This window comes from Aptenodytes patagonicus, chromosome 2 (genome assembly GCF_965638725.1).
Source record: "Aptenodytes patagonicus chromosome 2, bAptPat1.pri.cur, whole genome shotgun sequence".
NCBI classification, from domain to species: Eukaryota; Metazoa; Chordata; class Aves; order Sphenisciformes; family Spheniscidae; genus Aptenodytes; species Aptenodytes patagonicus.
In genome coordinates, this window is record NC_134950.1 from 154,749,795 (window position 1) to 154,772,731 (window position 22,937).

The following is a 22,937-nucleotide window of genomic DNA, read 5'->3' on the forward strand; positions in this document are numbered from 1 at the left end:
AGGAGCACGGTGGCTGGCTCAGTCTCAGGGTCACAGGCTGATCTGAGGACAAGAAACCTGCTAAGACCAGGAGGAGAAAAAGCACCTCTGGCTACCTAATTTCACCAGTTACTTCAAGCAGTGGGTTTCTCCACACACTTTTATTTCCCTTTGCAGTTAGCATGAGCCTCAGTATTCCCTCAAGAGAAAACAAAACTACACACCAGAAATCAGCACAGAGCCAAACCGTTTGCAAAACCCACAGCTCAGTGCAGACCAGCCACGCCCCTGGGGCTTGTGCTGGCAGGGTTTTCCCACCATCCCTTTTCATTCCCTCCCCCTCACCTCCAGCCTTGATTGCTCCAAGTACATAGCAGCTCAGGCAATGAGATTAGAGAAACAATTTTTCCCCTCCCAGGTTATTTCTGACCCAGTTCATTTCCCTGACCTCGTTCCCCAGGCGGCGGCACAAACAGGTGAACCTACACAACGCAGGGATCAACCACTGTGGGATACACCTGAGGGATGTGATGTGCTTGGGATATGATGTATTGCTCCAGAGAGAAATCCCTGCTTAGCTGCAGCCTGAGGCTCACCTGAAAAATAGTCCTCAGCTATTAGAAAGCTCACCGAGCTGGTAGCAATGCTTGGTGTTCAGTGTACCTGAACAGCTATTTGTTGACTGTGTACCAGCCCTCTGAACTGATGTCATGAAGCCTCATACTGTCTAGACCTGTGGATGTGCCTATACAGAGCTCTTGGTTCACTTAGCCAAACCTTATCACCTGTGTCTGGCAATACATCAACAGTAATTACTTTGGATAACCTGGTCACTTATTACTTGCATAGTGTGAAGATATATAACAGCCACATAGTAAGAATGAATGTGAAATAGTGAGCCTGTCCCCATATGCAGATTTCCAAGCTAAATCATTTAACTGGGTGGAGGGAGAGGAGGATGGCATTAAAGGAAAAAAGATAAAAGGAGAAAAATCAGTGTAACATTTTTCAAGCAATGGTAAAAGCCCCCCAGCAGCCTGTAATTGCTACATTCCAATGGATGTCATTGTTGAAGTATCTAGGCACTTGATAAGCGTTTGCATAACATCTAGCCACTATTTGGTGGGATAAACACCTTCATTTTATAGAAGGGAAACTGGGGAAGAGATTTTGAGCCCACCTCCAATTACCTGAAAAGCTGCTTCCTACTAATTCTGTGAATTTCATTAAATAGCAAAAGCCATCAGCAAAAGACCAGAAAATTGAACCCAGGTCTCTCAAGGCAAAGATGAGCATCCAAACCATTAAGTCATGTTTTCTTTAAGTCAGCTACACCGAAAGTCTGATCCCCGAATATCCTGATCACTACAGCCAGAATAATTATGAAGAGGGCTCCCCTACACAGCTCTCCTCAAAGCAGCTAGTCATCTAGAGATTTTGCACAAAGTACTGGAGCAGGTGGGTTATTCCCAGCAGGATTTTTTGCAGCAATTAGCATCAGGACTGAAGCGCTGCATGTTGTACACAACTGCTGTGCAACATCCACGCAGTTGAGGAGTGTTGGGGTCTGAGAATGAGATTTTGTCAGAAACACTCATCACCTGTTACCAGAGTCCAAAATCCGTCAACAATGACCTTCACCCAACTCCCCAGTAAGCGGAACGATGCGTGTAGTGTACCTGGGCCACGGTAGGGGAGGTTGGCCCAAATACGGTCACAGCCCCACACTGTTTTCAAAGATGAAAGAACAGAGTGACCACATCTCAAGGCACTGAGCTGGATTTATTCATTTGACCATATCAGTATCAAACTAGAAATCATCTGTTTAAGATCATGTGTTAGATAGGAGCAGCATTAAATAATAGACATATGAAAAAGAGACTGTGCTTCAGAAAAGATTCAGTGTACAACATACATAGTATGCCATTTTAACACAAATGCTTATAAAGAGTCATCCTAAGCATCAAAGAGAGTTTTATAAAAGTTTACGTTCTCATCCCATGGGATGTACAGAACTATGCAGTTTACATAGTTTTACTATCATCCAAAACATCATGTTTCAAATGTATGAGGCACAGCAAGAACAATATAATTCCATTTCCATAGGAACATAAACACAGCTTGTCACTAATGACACGCTTTCCAAACCATAGCATTCACGGCAATTATACACGTGTACAATTTTAAAGTATTAAAAAGCAAGAGTCTGGAGCCTGCCCACTGTTACCAGTAGGGAATAACATTTGCTCTACCCTTGAAAACTACCCAAGATATCCTTGCAGTAGCTGTGACCTAGGAAGCAGGTAGAGTCACTGCCGTGCTTTGTCAGGGCCAGCTTGCTCTGCTATTCCCAAAGCTAACTGATGTAGCCAGTGAAGGATTCCCTACACCCATGGAGAAGGGGAACAGCGCCCTGCTTAGCTCTGACAGCCCAGGGAAGATGCAAAGTTAAAACACATCTGTAACCAAGTGATGCTTTGGCTCCAGAGATAGCTGATAGAAATTAGCTCAGCTTAAGGGAGGCCCTGATTTCCATTAAGAATGCCAAAGACTGGCCGAGTCTCAAAGACAGAACAAGACTGAACCAGTCTTTGACTGGTTAAATCAAGGACTTTTTTTTTTTTTTTTTGGAAGGTTTTCTCTAAGGACAGCTCAGATAGACTGAATCTTACAGCCCACATGCTCAATTTTTTTTTTTTTTTTTATGGCAGTATTTGCAAGCATATATTACAAGTTTTATAAAAGTGCAAGGCCCAGCACAGGAAGATATCCTGGATTAAGACATTCCCAGCAGTGTTCTTTTTACAGTCTTCTTGTTGGTCAACCAGCAGACGCACAAATATCGTTGCTTGGGATCAGCTTATCAGAGCCCCTAAGGGTTTAGCTTAATCATCTGTGCAATTAAACACTATTCACATTTTACAGCCTACAATGGCAATTTTTTATGTACAAATTTGGAAATCAAGTCTTAAAATCAAGTTTTAAGAGGTAGAGGTCCATTTTTGACCTGCCAACATACAACGTTACTGAGTCAGTCGTATTCTAAGGCTGGTGGTCCCCTAACAATATTGAAGTAACCAGCTAGAGCTCCAAGGTCTATGTAGAGTGATCTTTGCCTCTTTAGCAGGTCCGACTCTTCCATGCTCCCGGTACACAATGAGGAATCTAAAAAGGAAAGAGACAAAGCATGTCATTACTGCACAAATAACTACATTAGTTCAGTTCCATGGTTGCAGACATTATTGGAATAATTGGCCTAATTTTTGCTTTTATTTATCTGTGGTTTAGAAAGCTTCATTTTTAAGGCCAATATAACATAAACCTCATATGAAACAAAATAAAAGATACCAAATCAACCCACAACTCTAGGGCAAAGAAAAGTAAGCAGTTTGCTACTGAAAACAGCAAGTGCGTTCAACTATTTCAAAAAAACCTCCATCACCTGGGACAGCTAGGCAGAGCTTCCTCATCCTTTGAGCCATAGTGCTAAAGGAGAGTTTGGTGCAAGAAAAAACTCTGCTAGCTTTCTGCCAGTTGAGAATTCCCCTTCATTGCAGGGGAATTTTCATCTAAACAGATGACATCCTCTTTGTGTCACTGGGTGTGACAATACAGAACAAATATGGGACCATCAGTCTCAATTTTTTTTCTTTTACATCAGGGTCTGAAGAAACCTTTGCAATGGCAGAACTCCCCTGAATACTTGTGTAGTGAATGTCCTGGAATCTTAAGTACCTAAACTAAACTTCCAGTTTAATGGTCAAATATTTTTTCATCTTCAAAATAATTGATTCAGATGGCCTGAGCTGGTCAAAGGATTATGCACCCACAAGGCAAGATCCAGAAGGAGCAATGACATTCTAGATGCAAAGGCTGTGACTGATTTAAATGTTAAGTGGATTTGTTGCAACAATTATGCATTACGGCACCCAGAACTTTGCATAGGTATCTTTTCAAATACTTATCACAATCAAATAAACCACTTGCCTGGGGTCAGTTTTTAAATGCTTTTTGTCAGGACCCTCCAAATATATTTTAGAAGTAGAAGAAAAGCATTTTGAAGCTTGTTAGCAGGTTGCTGGCACCAAATCTCCCTTGGTCTTGGTATTATCTGAGGACACACTGAGTTTTCTAACTGGTTCATGTATTATCCTTCATAAAGCACTTATTAATGCACATGGGCACTGTGTTCTATCCTACAGTAATTTTTGTTTTTAAAACAAAGGGCTTGTACTGCTGACATTCAGCAACATTACAGTTATGGTTTTGTGTGTGTCTTTAAGGAAGCAAAAAGTGTTAGTTTTGGTGGTGGTGGTTGTTGGGACTTTTTTTTTTGGTTAACAAACAAATCGTTAGTATCAATAAAACATCTCTACTACTGTGGCAAATTAAGGCGATTTGGGACAGCAGCCTATACTTTGTGAAGAAGTGCCATGAATGACTGCCAGGGCTTTTTCATGAGCCAGCCCTTCCGGAGCTGCAGAATTCAGGCTAAGTTCTTCCCCTGTTGAAGTCAATGGGCGTTTTACATAACACTTAATGAGCTCTGGGTCTGATCTCATCTGATTGGGATTTTTACTGGTCTCTTTCCAGAAAGCTTTTTGAGTTTCATTTGTTTCTAAACACTCACCCACATCAAGTTTTGACACAAAGTAAAATCTACAAAGTGCAAGGTAAGTAAGCCTGATGATATTACCTGTAATGTTTTCTGGCAACTGCAGCTCCTTCCTTGCAAGCAGTCTTTTTCTTTCAAACAATGCTGAGTCCAGACTCTGGCACCGTGGTTGCTCTTCTGGGGGTGGGTGTAAGGCTTCGTGTTTCAGTAAGTCTGCTGCAGACAGCCTGTGATTAGGATTCCTTTCTAGAGCTGCTTCTAGCAGCTCTCTCATGGAAGTGCTGCAGTCTTCAGCAATGTCCTCTAAGGGGGGAGCTTGCTTGTGTATCTGTTGGAATAAAAAAACCCATTGAAACAGTTATTCCAAAAACAATGGAAGAGGAAGTCACAGATAACCACCAGTGGCCTGGGAATTCCCCACTTACAACTCATCATCTCCCTGAGCTGGGCTGATCAATTAGAACAGAACATGTAACTGCACAAAATCCACCTTTTTTTAAATCAGATTTTTTCATAAGTTTAAAAACTCAAAGCAACCCCAAGCAATCCTAAAATCCAGTGCTATGCAAATTCACCAGATTTCTGTACCACACTGGCAGAACCAGAGAATCAAATTTGCCAGGCTCCAGTTTTTGGCTGCAACTTCTAAGCAAAACAGACAAGTAGAACACAGATGGGCTTGTTTCAATAGAGTTTCACGCTGTTCTAACCCTGTCCTTGCAGTAAACCCAAGGCCTGTAAATTGTAACACAAACCAGAGAGATGACTCCAGCCCAGCCTCTGTCTTCCCCTAAATGATCAAAACCCACTTCTTCCCTCCTTCCCCCGAAGCAAAAAGGATGATATCATCTCTCTGACAAATATTTTGATAGTTTTTACATGACTGGAGCTTTCCCAATAAGAGTACAGGAAACCCTTCAACTGAAACTGAGTTACAGCTTTGCTAAGGACACTTACAATATAGAGGTAGGATGGATATGCAGAACGAGGATATCTGTTCACCCAGGGCGGGATGCCGGTTTGCATATGAATAATAGTAGCTCCCATGCTGTAGATGTCTGCTTTTGTTGTGTGGCCTCTGCAGAGGATAACTTCGGGGCTCATGTAAATCTGTGAAGAATAGTCAAAAAAAGATTAATCAATAGGGGAAAACAACAAGCAAAGACAAATTGTGACATTTTGTGATCCAGGAACCCCCCCCTCTAAAGGGACACATCCCACTAGTACCTGCAGCCTAAAGACCAAGCACCATCTGGGAAATAAGATTTTTCTGCTCTGCACATTACCACAATCACAGAGATTTTCTGGCCTGGCACCTGGACAAACTCATATTCCAGGTTTGCCCTCCCAAGACAGGCCACAGCTCGGTGGCTATGGGACTTTGCTGAACTGTGAGAGGCTGAGGTTCAAGCTATGGCTCTGCTTCGTTCAGCTGAGTAGCAGGAACCTTATTCCTTCACAGCAAAAGGAGGTGCCTGAATTGCCAGTTTGTTTTGTGGGGCACTGCTGGGACTGCTCCATTCTGCTTGAACAACATGGGCATGCACTAGGCTGAAGACAGAGGGTGACCCCACTGCTAGCCACCCAGCCAGGGATAGGAGTCCATTCCTGAAATCCCTGTTACATTGGATACTACACAACTCTTGTGACAGAACTGACAGATATACACCTTCCTGTCTTCCTTACTGTTCTCCTCTTCCCCCCTTATCCAATAACCTGCATGTTGGGGCATTATCCTAAGAAACGGGATGATGAGGAATAAGCCAGGTCTAAGGCGAGGCATAAATTAAAAGCCAGGTCTCTTAAGTCCTGCTGCGTGCCCTTTCTACCAGGCTACCTCAGAGCAGATATTAAGGCAAGCATCCCTCTTCCATCCTTTTTTAAACCCAAAAATTCTATTCTCATCTAAACCAAAATACAGTTTCCATCCAAACATTTCACCGAAACATTTGCATTTGTCAAGACTCTGAAGAAGGATCTGGTGGGAAGCTCCTGCCAGCTCCAGGCAGCTGGGAGCGCAGCTGGAGGAGAACCAGACGGGCAGGATGCAGGAGGCACACCCCGCGGCTGGCAGGAGCTGCCCGCACAGCTCTGCCACTGGCCAAGGGAGTAGGTTTCAACACAACATGGGCACAGCCCACAGCACACTAGGTTAGCAAGCCGCCCTATTTGCTTCTGGTTTCTACTTTTCCCTCACCCAATTTCCCTCTAAAGGAGCCAAACAGAACTTTAATTAGTTCAAGTCATCATGCCACAAAGAATCACATTAAAAGACATTAACTGACACAAGAGCAGGAAGTTAAGTCATCACCGCATGGTTTGACTACTTATTACCACAGATTGAGAACAGCTGTAGGGCTCCTGCAAATTCCAAGGAATACTTCCCAGTAAATCACATACCATATCTGTAAACAGAGCTTCAGATCTGAAGCGTGTGCAAAGGTTCAGCAGGCGTCTATAGCTGCTACTGACTCCTATCCATTGCCTTCCTCGGGGCTAAGATAGAGTGAGTCTGCACCCGCCACCTTTAAGTGTCATAAGGAGCAAAGAACAGAATTTCTACTTTTGTAAAAAAAAAAGTCATTAGCAAATACAGTGCAACTTGAGTGAAATCTATATAAACAAAAAGCAGCTGCCTTCTTGAGGAAAAAAGGATGCCGGAACAAGAACCTGTCTCCAGTTATAGTCAAAGTGAGAAAATGGTCAAGATGCACCTTGATTACACAGGGCCAAAAAGCAAAAGGAGATGTGCACCCAAGCTGTGATTTCAGACTGACTTAGACTGGCCTAAGACTCTGCTGCCACCAAAGTAGGCAGCCCAAGCCCCAGGTACCTTCCCATTCCCACTCCTTCCTACTGTTGGGCTAGCACTTGTCTGCCACTCAGACCAGAGACACAACCCAGCTAAAAAACAGTCCTTTTCTTCATGCTGTGCTAGTTTTAGTTTAGCGTTCCTGCAAATGAATCACACCTTCCACATTCAATAAACCTTAGCAGACAACTTTTTCCTCCCGTCAGATGGCTGTAACTGAAGCTTACATATTTTAACAAAATGACAGAAACGTAACAGAAAGCATAGCAAATGCCTAGAAAAAGTATTTCCTGCAGAGCAGTTTCATCACAATCATGGTATATTGTGCTGCACGTGTTGTACACACACTGTTGAGAAAACCCAGGTTTTTCATGCTACGCCAACTAAACAAAATTTAACTACTTTCAATCATTCTGCCCAGAATTGCAATTATTCGTTTTCATAAACACAGAAGATTCACTCCATTCAGACTTTCTGTGCTACAGAAGTGAATAAAATTCCTAAATCCCCAGAGGATAACACGCATAGGAGAAAGATAATTCCAAGTGTCACTTCCTTCGTGGACACCAGTCCCTGCCAATACCAGATGTAAGAGAAACCAGCCAGTTCACAGGCACGATGCTGCATGGCAGTGATAGAGCCCTAACAAGGGGTTGCCCAACTACATGCAGAAACAGCACTCCGGGACAACTGCACCACTTCTTAAGGCTGCATAATAGCGGGTGCAAAACTCAGGAGGACTTTGCAGAGTCAAGATCTTACTTTGAAAAAATCAAGAAAGCCAGTGCTATCAAAGACTACAGAGGGCATTTGTGGGTGACTGGATTAGGCACCCCACAAAGCTGAACACAGGCACTGTAGAGAGGAAGATGCCTAGGAGGAAGTCTGTGAGCAGAAAAACCTATAGACTAGCATTCACGATGTTCCTATAAGTCTCTGACTGGTATTTAAAAATCTCCTTTCCCAGGGCTCTCTCTGCAACCTTACTTCTGGCCTGCGATGCTGTGGCAGAACAGCAGGATTGCCAGTTCTGAGGGCTGGCTACCTCTCCCCTGAGACAGCAAACACCAAGCACTGCCATGTTTCAGGGTTGTGGGGATTATCCACTTTCTGCAGGTTATTATCCACATGACTGCAGGTGCTCAACAGTGCAGAACAGTTCTTCATTTAGTAGGAAGAACTATTAAGTGTTTTTCACAGTTGCTTTTACCAACATGAACTTGTCCTGTCCTCCAACAGCCAGGAGCGGATCATCACCAGTCCACTCCACAAACCTGGAAATTTCCTGTTTACACACATCTCCATTCTTGGGAAATACCCCACCAGGGCTTCCAACTCATTCCCACCATTTTTCTTATTCTCATTAACAGCGCACAAAAAACCCTCAAACAAACAAAAAAACCCAACCCAAACCAAAAACCCCACAAAGCACGTACATTAAATGCCAGAAAGCGTGTTGCTTCCAGTACAGTAAGCATTTTAAGCTCTTAACTCTCCTGACTAGAAAGACAGTGAACAGAAATGTTCAAGTATTTTCCCAAATATCTCAAAAACGAATAAACAAACAAGCCCAACGTTCTGTGAAATCTTAGTTTATCCTACCCTTCCAAGGAGTGAAATGCTCTTTGTCAGTTATACAAGTATCTCCTCTAAACACGTGTCTATGCTGTGGAAGACTATCAAAACGGTAAGCGCCAGCATTTCAGCTGAAGTGTTTCCTGTAAAAAAACCTCCTTCGGCAACAGAGAGCATGCAAAGCCACATTAGCAGCAGCTATCCAAGCTAATTGTCGCTGCTTGGTTGTTTGCTAAAGCTCCAGCCCTGGAAACACTTTGGCATGAAAGCAGCCCAAGTGGCATGCAGGACCTCTGTGCACATTCAAAGTCAAAGTCACTGAGAACATTTAAAAGGCCCCCACCTCTGTCACTGTAATGCCTAAGCAGTTTACCACATAATCATCAATCATGCTGTATATAACCCCCAAAGGACAAGAGGGTTACACATAGATGGGGAACAGAGCTTAGAAACGCTAAGGGATGAAACCCAGAGGTCTGTAATTTCTGTGGTTTCAAAGGAGGAGTCAAACTACTGTGTTGAGCAGGTCACCCCAGTCCATAGCTGGTATCTTAGAAGAAATCTTTGCTAGACCAAAGACCCAAATTCCAGTCTGAAGCATCTCTGACCAGCAGCTGATTCACTGCCAACAACCCTCCTCAGAGTACTGTTCCGTTGTTTGACTTCAGTGAACCCTGATTACTCCTTGACTTCAGATTTAATAATTGCTAACAAATGGGACTGCAGGAAGGTGACATGGCTTTCAAAGTGCAACGCCTGATTCTCCATTCAGTGAGTTGAAAAGAAAAATATAATTGAGATTATATGAATGTTTGTTTGTAATTTTTTGATAAGTTATTATAAAACTCTTTTGCCCAAGCTTCTACCCTCAAACTCCAAATTTGAGCCTAAGCATCCACAGCCATGGGAGTAATGCAACATAAGGGCTTTTGTCCCTCCAGCTTCTTACCTCTGTTCCTCTAAGGTCTTTGGGATAGTAAATGTCTTCAGTCATTTGCACACTTAGGCCAAAATCCACCAAAACAGCCTTAGTTGACATAAAGACAATGTTGCTTGCTAAAAGAAAAACAAAAATGACAGCATTTAAGTTTCTAGCACGTTGGGCATTTATTTTACAACATGACTGTTTCATTTGGATGTTAGCCTGAAAAGGAAGATTAGCACAACCAGTCTCTATAGCCGACAGAGTCGTTCTCCTAGCCAAAACAGGTCTGTTAGTGATTGGGTCCAATTTTAAATCCTATCTCAAAAATCAAACTGGACCGGTTTACGTAAAAGAAGAGTCAAGGTTTGGACATTTTCCTAGCTTAAAAAAAAAAAAAAAAAAGAAAGAAAGAGAGAGAGACAGAGAGAAAAAATGGCTAAGGGTAAGGGAGTGTCGTGGTTTAACCTCAGTCAGCAACTGAGCACCACACAGCCGCTCACTCACTCCCCCCCTCCCCATGGGATGGGGGAGAGAATCGGAAGAGTAAAAGTGAGAAACCTCATGGGTTGAGATAACAACAGTTTAATAACTGAAATAGAATAAAACCCTAATAAGAATATACAAAGCAAGTGATGCACAATGCAATTGCTCACCACCCGCCGACCGATGCCCAGCCAGTCCCCGAGCAGCGGCCCCCCCGGCCAGCTTTCCCCAGTTTATGTACTGAGCATGATGTCACATGGTATGGAATGTCCCTTTGGCCAGTTTGGCTGTGCCCCCTCCCAGCTTCTTGTGCACCTCCAGCCTTCTCAGTGGGTAGAGCATGGGAAACTGAAAAGTCCTTGACTAGTGCAAGCACTACTTAGCAACACCTAAAACATCGGTGTGTTATCAACATTGTTCTCACCCTAAATCCAAAACACAGCACTGTACCAGCTACTAGGAAGAAAATTAACTCTATCCCAGCCGAAACCAGGACAGGGAGGAAGGTGGAAGACTTCCACAGCGAGGCTTGCTCTGAAAATGTTTAATGGTCTCCAAGGAGGAGAGCATGCTGTGCAGGTCTGGCTATAAACAACGTAACTGTTGGTCACCAACAGGTTTCTCTACACTAATGATGTAAATGAAGACAGAAGTAGAGAGGAACCGAGGCCCCTCCACAACAGCCACACCAGTCGCCTGCACTGGTCAGCGAGAGCAGCTCAGCATGACAACAGAGGAGCGGCTATGGCTACAAAAGTAATAAAAGAGAGTTCCAAACTCCCACTGAATTGCAGCAATATCTAGGAGCTTAATTCACTTTCCTGCATAAAACTCTGCCTAAGGCACAACTTTGTACTCAGAGGCTTTGTTTGCAGTTGTATTTCTGATCAAATATTTATGAAGGTAGTGCTCTGTGTAAGCCTTGAGAAATTATTGTTTGCTGTTTCAGAGGACATGGAGAAATGAAGTCTCCAAGTTACACAACAGAAACATTTTCTCCCAGGGGAAACTGTGGGTCATTTTCCATCTGGACAGTGTCCACCATGACCATCCAGTGGGAAGACACAGGCTTGATTTCAGCAGTACTGATCCCTGAAGCAATGCTTCACATACCTGTCTCCTCACCAGTGCTACAAAACTACATAAATAAGTTTGTAATTTTAGGGATACCTTTGACAATACGCGTTTTAAACACCACACAAAGGACGGTGCAGAGGGCCACGCTGCAACAGCGCAGCAAGCTCTGCTGCCTGTTTGGGACTGCACCCAGCCCCAGCTTTGGCTGGTTTTGGACTAAGGGCCCCGAGTTATCCAGCTCACCCCCTCAAACAAAACAGCTCCCTGCAGGCAGGAGTGTGGCCGGGGTTTGCACACAGGCGCCTCCAGGCCTGGCAGCCATCAGCCCCGGGCGGCCTCTGCCTCAGCTCCTGCCCTGCATCCAGTAGCGCAGAAAAAGGCTGGGAAAAGCAAAACGCACTCACAACCACCACATTCACAACAGGCTGGTTCTCCTATCCACTATCTAGGTGTAGCGGATTGGGTTTTGGCTGGTTTGGTTTTTAAACCTTTTAATTAATGTCATTGTTACTGCCAATTACAATAAACCCATAGGAAGGACTCTTACTACAAGCGAGAAAGCACAACTAAGGGAAAAATTAAGCAGTTTTATAGTTGTCTGAATCTCAAAGGCTTGGATCTAAAATACTGACCCACATTAACTAAAAAAAAATGCAAAACCGAGATAAAAATTTAGCAATTCCTGATAATCATCTTCTGTCAACTATTTATTGTGACACTTCAGTTTGAATATTTCTATTTTAAACCCTCAAGTTCAGCAAAAATTAACTCGCAGAAGAGATACATCTTCATTAGAAGCACTATTACTAGAAAGGCAGAATTTACCTGTCTGCAGGGGGAGGTGGTGCTGGGAGAAACTGTTTAATATTAAATGTAATGCATTAAAATTAAATTTTAAAGCAATTTAATATTAATGTATTTAATTTAGGTTTAATATCAATACGTTTTTATTATTTATACGCGTTAATACCCAGAGTTTTTTAAAAGCAAATATATACTAAAATTTGCAGTAATTGTTGAAAGAAAAAAACAGTACAAATTATGTATTTAGTTCCAAAAAGTGTCTCAAACTGAGGAACAGCCATGCAGAAACATAAAACCTAACAGAAGGTGCAAGTGGAAGGTAGGCATGGAAGCACTGAGGATGAATTTACATTGAAAGACAGAAACTTCTGTCTTAACACAGACTGATAACTTCGCTCATTTTCTTTAGGTTTTTATTTCAAATTGAGTTGCTCAAGAAAGGCAAAGGAACTATGACTTTCGAATCATCCTCTCCACTGAAGTGAATTAATAAATAGTGTAAATAACGATTATCTCCAGAACCTGAACTTGTCATTGGTTGAGCATTATCCATCCCTCCCTCCCAGAGATGCGAGGCTACGCGCCACAGCTCAGTCCCAGGCTCTCCACCAGAGCCCCAGCCCAGCCTGGACCAGAAAGCACCACAAGGAATCACACACACATACGTTTGATATCGTGGTGGATAATCCTCTTGGAGTGGAGAAAGTCAAGTCCTTTCAGAATATGCTTTGTCACCCAAATGATTTCAAATTCTCTCATAGGACCACAACTCTCCAGCTTTTCCATGACAGATCCTCCCTCTCCGGCTTCCATAAAGAGATGGATAGTCTCATCCCACAAAATAGCACCGTATAATTCAGCAATGTTTTCGTGACGGAAACATGCCTGTATTTCAACATCCGACGGTTTGAACTGTTCCACTGGGACCTAAGACATTGAAACAAAACCACAGAAAAGCAGCTCAAAAAACAAGTTCTCCGTACTAACACTAGTTATCCTCTAGATTAAAATGGAAGAAGGAAGCAAAGCACTCCTATTCACTTGTTAAAATACGGAGCTTTATTTTGATCCTGTGACTTGTTCTTCCTTTCCAGTTGAGATACATCCTGTTTAAAGTTGAGAGAGTTTTTGGAATCATGCCCAAATAAGAAGTGCAATCTTCCAGAAAAAGCAATGTAGCAAGAGTTATTCCCGTCAAAATCTGCTGGTTACGCAGAAGCTCTATGCAAACTTCCTGGTGAAGGAGATAAAAATCCCACCACTTTTTCCATTAGCTTTGTGCAGTCTCATCTGTTCTACCAGAACTATACACCCGTCTGACACGTGGATCAGTGCTTGCAGCACTCAGCACAGTCTACAGACTAACCATGCTCAGGACCATTACTGACCTCAATTCAATCCTTATCAGTGCTGTTTTATGGCCTACAAGAAATGAAACCTGCTTTAAAGCAACCACCTGGCAGCACTATATTTCTTTAAAAAGTACTGACAGCAGATTGCTAAGACAATAAAAAGCAGTGTTTGCTCACACACAGAAAGGCTACTACCTCTCTTTTTATTCTCCTTCCCTCAGACTTGTGGCTGTGAACCAAATAGGAGGCTAATATTTTTATTGCAACGAGAAATACTGTTTGTATTTTCAGAAACATTAGGATGCTTCAATCCTGCAGTGGGTTATGCAAGAGCGGCAAACAAAATCTGTCCCCAAGTGGATACACTGGCTGCAAGGGAAGGACATACCACTGCCTCCCCAACTCTTTCACACACAGAAGTAATACAGGTACTTATTCACGAGCCGGGGGATATAGAGCAGTGTCCCAGCTGAGCCTTTACTGGCCCTAAATATTTACTGCCCAATTCAGAATAGCATGTTGAAAGGTGAAGTTGAAAGAAAATGTTGGCTTGCATAAAAATAGAGGGGTGCTCAGCAGTTTTCTCGAGACATCTCACAACCTTAAGCTCAGTCAGCGCCCAAAACACAATGAGAGTGGCACGTAAGCTGAGCTCTCAGGGACGTTAATGGCACCGGAGTAAAGAAAACTGGGGTCCTCAGACTTAAGTTAAACGACGAGATCCTAAAACCATCTGCAGCAACAGGGGTTTGCTATCACCTTCAGCAGGGACGTGATCTCATGCTGGTATTTTACCATCCTGAGTACAGCAGGACAAGTAGAAATTCTTCTACCCCTGCACTGCAGGAGGCCTGCCCACGTGGCAGTTACACATACTTCGATACTTTCAAAATGCAGAAACTTTTGCAGTCTCAGAGCCAAAAAATTAAAACAAGCTAACAGTTAAAAACATGCATTTTTTCCTATCTTGTGTAGGCCAACAAAACCAAGATAATCATCAGCCTAACAGTGGAATTTGATACAGACATATTTGAAAATATACTTTATGTACTATGTCATACAATATTTGCTCAGAGAGAGAACTACTGAACTAACATACCAGTTTGCATGCCATTCGTTTCTTGGTTTCTCTATCTTGGGCTAAGTACACCTTCCCAAAAGCTCCCCGAGGAATAAAATCAGAGCCAATGTTCCTGTAAGTCAGCTTCCACGGAAACAGAAGCACATCCGAGTCTATTTGATAGCGCCCATTCTTGGGTGTGATCTGTGGAGTTAAATAAAAAGAAAATCAGCACAATGAAGTTAAAACTACTTCAAGCCTAATTAATGTTATACATGTAGTGGAAAAAAAAAAAATCACATATATGTGCATGATGCATGCGATCTGTTCAGCAGTCTTTATTTAGAAACACGAAATGGGAACAGCATGTGAGGTGTGGCATTCATTCACAGCCCAGGCATCCACGTTTCTCTCCAGTGACTAACTTACAAAGTGTAAGTTGCAATTAATTGTCTTGAAACAACAACAGCAGCTGGGTTAATGAAATTACCCACCTCTTGTTATTAGATTTACCTGCACATGTTTGTCCTTCCTGTAATCTGCTAACTTGTTATGCCACATACCTGTTATTCACAGGCTATCTTATAAGATGTGAGCAAGAGTTTCAGCATTTCCTAATATCACATGTACTGCTAGGGGAACACATTTTAATTTTCCATCTTGTATCAGAGTTTCTGCTGCTTAGTAAAAAGGCGAAGACGTCTGCTGCAATTTTACCAGCCACCTTCTTCTAGTTTTATACTGTAGTTCAAAAAAAAAAAGCGGGAGTCACACTGTCTGCTTTAGGTGGGTAATGTTGGGAGCTTTGGTTCTCTATACCGTCAACAAGGCGAGGAGGGCTCCTCCAGGAAGCGATTCAGAGCATCTAAGTCAGTATCTTGCCCTAAATCTTCCTCCAAAACAGCTCGCTCCCTTTGCACATGACAGAGAGACCCTACCTACAGCCATGTGAGCACTGCTTGAGGTTTGATGTTATTTCTTCAGTCTCTTAATATTCTCTCAGCTAAAGAATTAGTAATGTTTCCTGTGAATATGCTTCTAATTAATTCAGGGGTATACAGTATTGGCAGTATCTGGAATATCATTAACCTATTTACTGCTATTTTATTAAGATTCTTGAAGATATGTAAAAGCAGATCACGGATATTTATCATTTCACGTCCGTCACATGGTCTCACGTACTCAGCTCTTCAGCTACCCCTTTTAAAATAAACAGCATACTAGGAAAACTATTTGGTTTAGATTTCTTTTTAAGACATAATGCACATAATCTTTCTCTGCTTTAACTACCTTCATGTTTTTCCATTAGTAAAGTATCTTCTTGACTGCTAAACTGTCATTTGTGACTACTATCTACATGAAATACGTTAATTCTCAGAAGTTCTTAATTTTGGGGAGGGTAAGTTCTTAACTGTTGGGGGGGTGTCTTTTAATAAAAAGTATTTTGCTTAGGATATGCAGGATGAGCCTCCCCTCTACTTATCAGAGCCAAGGTAACGACTCCAGCAATCCGTACATCTCGCCTGCTCGCTTCTGCATTTCAAGGGGTTGAGACTAGCTAATCCACATGGGTTACACCTATCCTGGAAAGTAACACAGACTGAGTGGAGTGGATTTGCAGAGCAAGACAGCAATGACCACCACACTATTCATATTTTCAGGAGGCTTTCAGGACTAGTTCCTAGCCTGGTACTATGGAGTAAATGCTCGTTTGTGGCTGTAATGCATCCTCCAGTTTAGCTTCAACTGAAAGAAATCCAGCTTGTATGCTCCAAGACCCTTCATGATGCAAGCCATGGTGCAGTCAGTGGGGGTCACCAGGCAGTCAAAAACACTCCTGATCCTGACTAAAATGCTGTAGATATTTACAATGTAGATGCACCTGCTGAAATGCATGTACAGGTAATGCCCTGCCTCCAATCCTCAGTTGCTCAATGGATCACGTGCACCTAATAGGACTTGGTTCATACCATTTGTATGCATCTATAGAAATAACATGCAAGCAAAACAACCACGAGTATGTGGAACAGTGTCTATCCTAAGTATAGGAAACATTTAATATTAGTAAGTGTCATTTCAATGTTACAGAGTTTAAAAAGTGACTGTTTTGCAATACTGCAATGTTCCCTCCAAATCACAATAAAGCAATACTCCGTGCTATTTCACATCTGAGTAACCAGCAAGCCTCAAGCAACCAGTGATCATATATAAAACATATTACATACAAGATATTTAAGATGACAGATGTAGAACATCTTAAGAAAATAAAGCAGCAGCACAAACATATATGAATAAACTTCCATTTCATAATCGACTGTTTCCAGAGCAACTGATTTTAGATATTAGTGTCATTGGACTTCTATTTACAGATGCTTGTAGAACACAAATAATTTTAGGGGAAAAAATAATATATTCTCAAAACAATGCATCTATACTTGAATTTAGCAGTGTGTGATATTACATAATATTGTAATTCTGAAAGTCACAGTTGATACTATATGCTTTTTTTCCTTACATCACTACTTTTTACATTTTGTGCAGACAGAGTGAATTCAGCAACTATACCAAAACAGATCCTAACCTTTATATGGGAGTTTTGCATAATGGACTCTTTTTACTGCATGAACACAAGGCACTGGAAAACCCTTACCATCTCCCAAACCTGTAAACCGTCATAGTTGTGGCTTTTGATTTTTTTACGGCATGTCTCAAATTTTTATTCCATGTTGGGAAATGTTTTCTAATCTCCAGGGATACCAAGAGGCAACATAGAGTGGATCTTTCTGAACAAAAGACCTTTCTCCATAGCTGCCTGAGACTGCAGAGGCTAGACTTGATAACCTCAGAGATCGCCTCCAGTCCCAGGTTTGCACAGGGAACAACAGCCTGACTGTTACTCCTGGGGCTGGGGGTGATCTTTATTTAGTTTCATTAATAACTCCTAACTCCTAAGGTCTGCTAATTTTCAAGTAAAAAGAAGAGAGACATACCATATTCAAGAGGATTCCAGACTCTTGCTGTCTGCATCCTTTAAATTGTTTTGCAGCGTTAGACACCTGATTTGCAAAAGCAAGCAGGTCTTCCACAGTCCCGTATTTGACGGAGGACATCAAAGAAACTTCCCTTTCACAAAACAGTAAAGATTCCGCACGTTCTTCATTTTGATTTGCCTCTTCACACATTGTAATTAAGCTGTCTTCATAGACTGCAAGGTCTCCGCCTGGATAAAGGTTTTCCATGATGTCTATCACCTCAGACATGTTTAAATTAGTTAGCAACAAGTCAATCTCCTCTTTGCTATCACTACCCGTGCTCATATACTCCATTACTGTCCACTTTGCAAAACCACTCCTGGAAAAAAAAAAAAAGAAACAAACAAACCTGGAAACACTTTTCACCTAAATTTGTTTTAGCAAAGTAAGAATGAAGAGAAGTGATCAGGGTGATAGCTCATCATTATCCAGTTAGTTTTAAGATTATTAATTTGCATTATGAAGAAAGTCATAATTAGTAGACTGGGTGAAGAGGAAATGGAGAAAAAGTCTTTGCTAGTGAAATTTTATTTAGAAGTTATTAGAGAACCTCCCCTTTCATTCATTCTTGGAATTTACTTTGACAAAGCTTTTTGTTAGAGGAACTGGCACAGTAAGGAAGCACAAACTAGTTATATTTTGCTGGATATGCAAAAATAAAGGAGCACCCTCAATACAAATGAAGGAATTCATTATTTGGAAATGAATGACAGAGAGATATATAAACGTACTCAATTAATTTATCCCCAAGTTTTTATGAGCAATTTATGTGATGTGTCCAGAAAGAGGAGAAGGTCATGGAGCAAGATCATTCCACTAGTAATAAGCATCTGTTAGGATCATTGCATAAAGCACAAGTCACCACCTGAGATACACAACCCATCTTTTTTGCAAATAACTGACCAGAACTAGACTTGAACTGAAATTTTCACCAGCTCTAAAAGAAAGTCAGAAATGGAGCTATCATAAAAGCAATGAGCTTTTGAAGCAGTTCCCAGCAGTTTGTTCTATCCTCACTATTCCTAACAATAACTTTTTAAGATAAATCTTGACCATTTTGCTGAAGTGGACTTTCACTACTAGAAACTGGATTCAACATCCCAAGAAGTCCTTTCCCATCCCAGGTTCCTAGTTTAAGCCAGAGAGAGTTACTCTATTCAAGTTAAAAACCATATGCATGGTCAGTCATTAAAATACTTAACACAAATAGTTTTCAACACGTAAATGTCTAGGAGCACTTACCTTGTATTTATCCTGGTTACATCACACAAAACCATCAAAAAGGTCTCAATATAATCCCTAAAGTCGTCATGTTTCTTGAACCCGTATTTACCACCAATGATAATTCCACAGCGTTCTGTAGCAGTCTATTAAAAAAAGCAAAACAAATAAAGCCATGGCAGACCAGCTCAAGCAGAAGGACTGGTTATAATCATATGATCATTTGCTTCACAGGCTTCACGGAAAGAAAAACTAGTAATCACAAGGCTGAGATAACAGGGGATTTTTTTGCAGAAAGAAAAAAAGATGACAGCTCAAAAAGAATCAGGCTACTGTATGATCATCCAGATTTCCAAGTAGTAGTGAAAAATAAGTTTTCCATGGCTAGGTCCTGAGTGTTATTCTTTGCTAATAGCAGAGAAGAGAAGGATCTCCTTTTCCTCTAGCAGAACCGAGTAGACCGTGCCCTATTTAGAGAGCTCTCATTTCCCTTTTTCATAATCCACTGCAACCATCTCTTTTGGGCAAAAGATAACAACCAGACAAAAAGATACTTTAAAAAAAAAAAAAAAAGAAAAAAAAGCAGCAAGCACAACCTATTTATCTCAAGGACAAGCAGCAGACTCGGTCCCCTGAGGCCATGAAGCAATGCCCTTTACCCAGGTACAGTTTCTGGTTATGATCTTTATCTTTCTTACCCTCCCCACAAGGACGTGGAAGCTTTGTGGCACATATTTCTCATGGGTTAGAGTATTTACGTCAGCTCTAACGTTGAAGAAAACCGAGTAAAATGACGTGGCTGACTTGGCAAAGAAACTCGGACCACGCGCTGTGAATTTGAAAGGCAGGACAGGACAGCTCAGCAGATGCAGCATAGGAAAAGGCAAGGGGAGTGCCTGCGGTGCAACGCGCTCCTTTTCAACCCCCTGGGATGACGGTGGCAGAGCAGCACCGCACCCCTCTGTCCCCCCAAGATGGACACGGCGACTTTCACCAGCACTCTACACCAGGTCACCCAGCCTCAAGTCAACCTGACGGCACCCCTAGCATTAGAGCAGCCAGGTAGGAAACCTTGTGGTCACTAGCACTACTCGAGCGGGGAGCACCCAGGCTTTGTATCCGGGGTGCTGAGAGGTCAGGTTTTTCCAACCTACACAAGAAATAACAGACACTAGGGGTGTTTTCTAACCCCTAGCATCCCACCTTCCTGCTCTATGCCCAAGGAAAAGGCCGTTAACAAAGCCTGAAATTATTTACTCTTTATTATAAAGGAAACATCTGTTTTTCCCCACAGCAAGACTTTTATTCATTGCTTTTTCTGGTGCTGAATTAATGGGGGTGGAGAGAAAAGAAACAGTCCAGTCATAAAAGGAACTGAGAGACTGCATTTGAAAAGTCAGGTGAAGTTAGAAACTAGTCCTGAGGGACTTTCTGAAGAAAAACACAAGTCTCCAGATGCTCTAGTCTTTTGTGGATAGAGACAAGTACGTACCACAATTAAACTAATTCACACTCTGATAATGTTTTCGTGCGGTTTAGACCAAATGCAGCTTTCCACAAGTGCCAGCTCTGCTCTGTTCCTCAAAATGTTCCCAAACTACAGCACAATACTAATAGTATTCTCGACAGTTTAATTACTACCCAAAATGCTCTGAGTAACAAGAAAAAGTGACTATAACCTACATATTCTTAGTTCTGTGCTTTTAGTGCTTGAGAAAAGCTGCAGACACTTCATTTTTCCCTATATCTAGTAAATTCTAAACACTGGATGTTCACATAATGAGAGCAGTGTCTAGACTCTGTGAAGCTGATTTTTTAAATTATGCAGCAATTTATATATTATATTTCCACCACTGGCAAAAAAGGTGCCCAGTTACCAACAAGGAATTCATTCTCCCTTTTTTCCCTAAAATCCTGTACTAGTATCTGTGCTGGGCACCTAAGTAATCTTCTGTATCATTTGATACAATCCAGTTAAATGAAGAAATTGCATCACTAAGTATGTTTTACTTATGCTCTCAGTTAAAAAACTGGTTATCTACAGTGGAAAAATAAAACTAAATGTAAGCACTTATGTCAGTTGCTGAAGCACAAGACTCCTTCTCCAGTTCTGCCATTATTTCAACATCGTCACATGAGTAATTTGCAAGCCAAAGGTTTAGTTCTCTGTTTATCATGAGTGGCTTTTACCTTTTACCTAGTACCGCTTTTTCTGAGAAGTGTGCTGCTTGAGAGCATCCTTATTTCCACTATATTAAAATAAGAGTAACTGGATATCAGACTTCTGATCCCCTGTGGGATTTTTTTGTGTCAAGGATCAACAAAGCAAAAACCCCAACAAAACCTACAATAAAAATTAAAAAAAAACCCAAAACCAAAACAACCCAAAAAACTGCACGGACTGGCTCAACACAATCATACACTCATAATAAAGATTTCTTGTGCTGCTTTTAGGGAACAATTTTCTGGTCTAAGTGGCAAGTAATTGTCCACCAGCGATGAAAGAAAGTCCTTATTTGCTTTTAAGAACGGTTATCGACAGACCTTGAAAAACACAATCCCTTTGAAAAAAAGTTCTGCTGTTAAGGGGCAAGAAATATCAACAATCTCAATTTCTACATCATTTCAGATTTTCACCTGGGAAAAAACCAGTCCTCCTAGCGCTGACAGCGGCAGAAAGTTCACCGCCAGCAGGGAGGCGTTTCAGTGCCCCCCCTTCCCGCCCCGCAGCCCCCTGGGGCCAGCACAGGTGCCGGAGATCAAACGACTCCAGCGGCAAACGCGATGCCGCTCCGGAGGCTGAGGGCAGCCAGGACCCTGCCCAGCTACAACCCCCGCGCCTCCATCCCCTGCTGCGAGCCGGCCGAGCCGCAGGGCGAACGGAGAGGGAGCCCGGCCGCCTCCGCGCCGGCAGCGCAGCGCAGCCCCGTCCCGTTCCGTTCCGCTCCGTCCCGTCGGGGCGCTCCCGGCGCCTGGGCCCCGCGCCGCCCCCCCTCCCGCCCCGCCGGGAGACCCCGCGCTGCCCCCAGCCCCCTCCCAGCCCCGCTCCCCCCGCCGCCCGTCCCCGCTTACCCGCGGGGCGCCGGGAGAGGCCGCGCCGCCCGTCCGCACGCAGCCAGCGCCGGGGCCGCTCGGCCGGGTCCCGCGGGAAACTCCCGGGGGCGGGGAAGGGCGCAGGTAGCGCCGCCCGCCCCTGGCCGAGGGCGGGGGACCGGGGCGGCTCCGGGCGCGGTTTCTATTTCAGTTTCCTGGAAGGCGGGAGCGAGCGCCGCCCTGCCCCGGGCGCAGAGCCGGGGGCGGCCGGGGCGAAGCGCGGCCCCGGCTCCGCCGTCATCCCGGCGAGCGCTCTCGTCGTGCCCCAGCACGTCCCTGGCGGTGGCGTTTCCTGGCGGCAGCTGCGTGTCACTGGCTGGTGGCATCGGTGAACCTCTTTCCTACGGCCCGCGATGATCCCGCCGGCAGCGTGCGCACCTAGAGGGGAGCCCGGCAGCCCGCTACACACGCTTAGTTTAAGCATTACCCGAGTAAAACTTCAGCCGAAACTCCGGGGGCGTTTAGGACAACAACGTGAAAGATTTGTTAGTGGCAGAAGGATTAAAATACTCCGGGAGACAGTAGCGCGAGTTTGGTAATTGCTAAAATTGGGCAGGACTCTGTTTTATTTCTCATCCAAAAGGCAGTAACTCTCGCAGGACTGCGCTGCCCAATAGCTCCTCTTCGGTGAATTAGTTTCTGATTAAGGAGAGAAGTGGCACCTCTTGATCACCAAAACCAGTTGCCGCAGCACTGGGAGCTGATGAGTCGGACTCGTCTCCAGATCTCATGAGACACAAGCTGTATTTTCTGTTTATTATCTGCACTATAATGACTATTTGCTTACTGAAGTCCATGGCAAAACTTTCATTATAAAGTTTCAGGACAAACACTCACCTTAGGCTTCAGTGTTTATTTTCAGTACTCGAACTTTTCTGTTTATATTATCCAGACACACTGACTCCCTTG

At 43.1% G+C, this 22,937-nt stretch overlaps 1 protein-coding gene across 1 annotated transcript; it reads right to left on the reverse strand.

The window, feature by feature from the left end:
• Positions 1–1,744: 1,744 nt before the first annotated feature.
• On the reverse strand, positions 1,745–22,050 carry MAP3K8 (mitogen-activated protein kinase kinase kinase 8). The gene is made up of 9 exons (XM_076331776.1): positions 22,008–22,050; positions 18,957–19,081; positions 17,673–18,033; positions 14,722–14,886; positions 12,936–13,197; positions 9,931–10,037; positions 5,552–5,704; positions 4,676–4,922; positions 1,745–3,144 (listed from the first exon to the last, which is right to left on the reverse strand). Exons 2-9 carry the CDS (start codon positions 18,989–18,991, stop codon positions 3,011–3,013), a joined length of 1,464 nt encoding a protein of 487 aa, XP_076187891.1. The 5' UTR covers positions 18,992–19,081; positions 22,008–22,050; the 3' UTR covers positions 1,745–3,010.
• Positions 22,051–22,937: the final 887 nt, after the last annotated feature.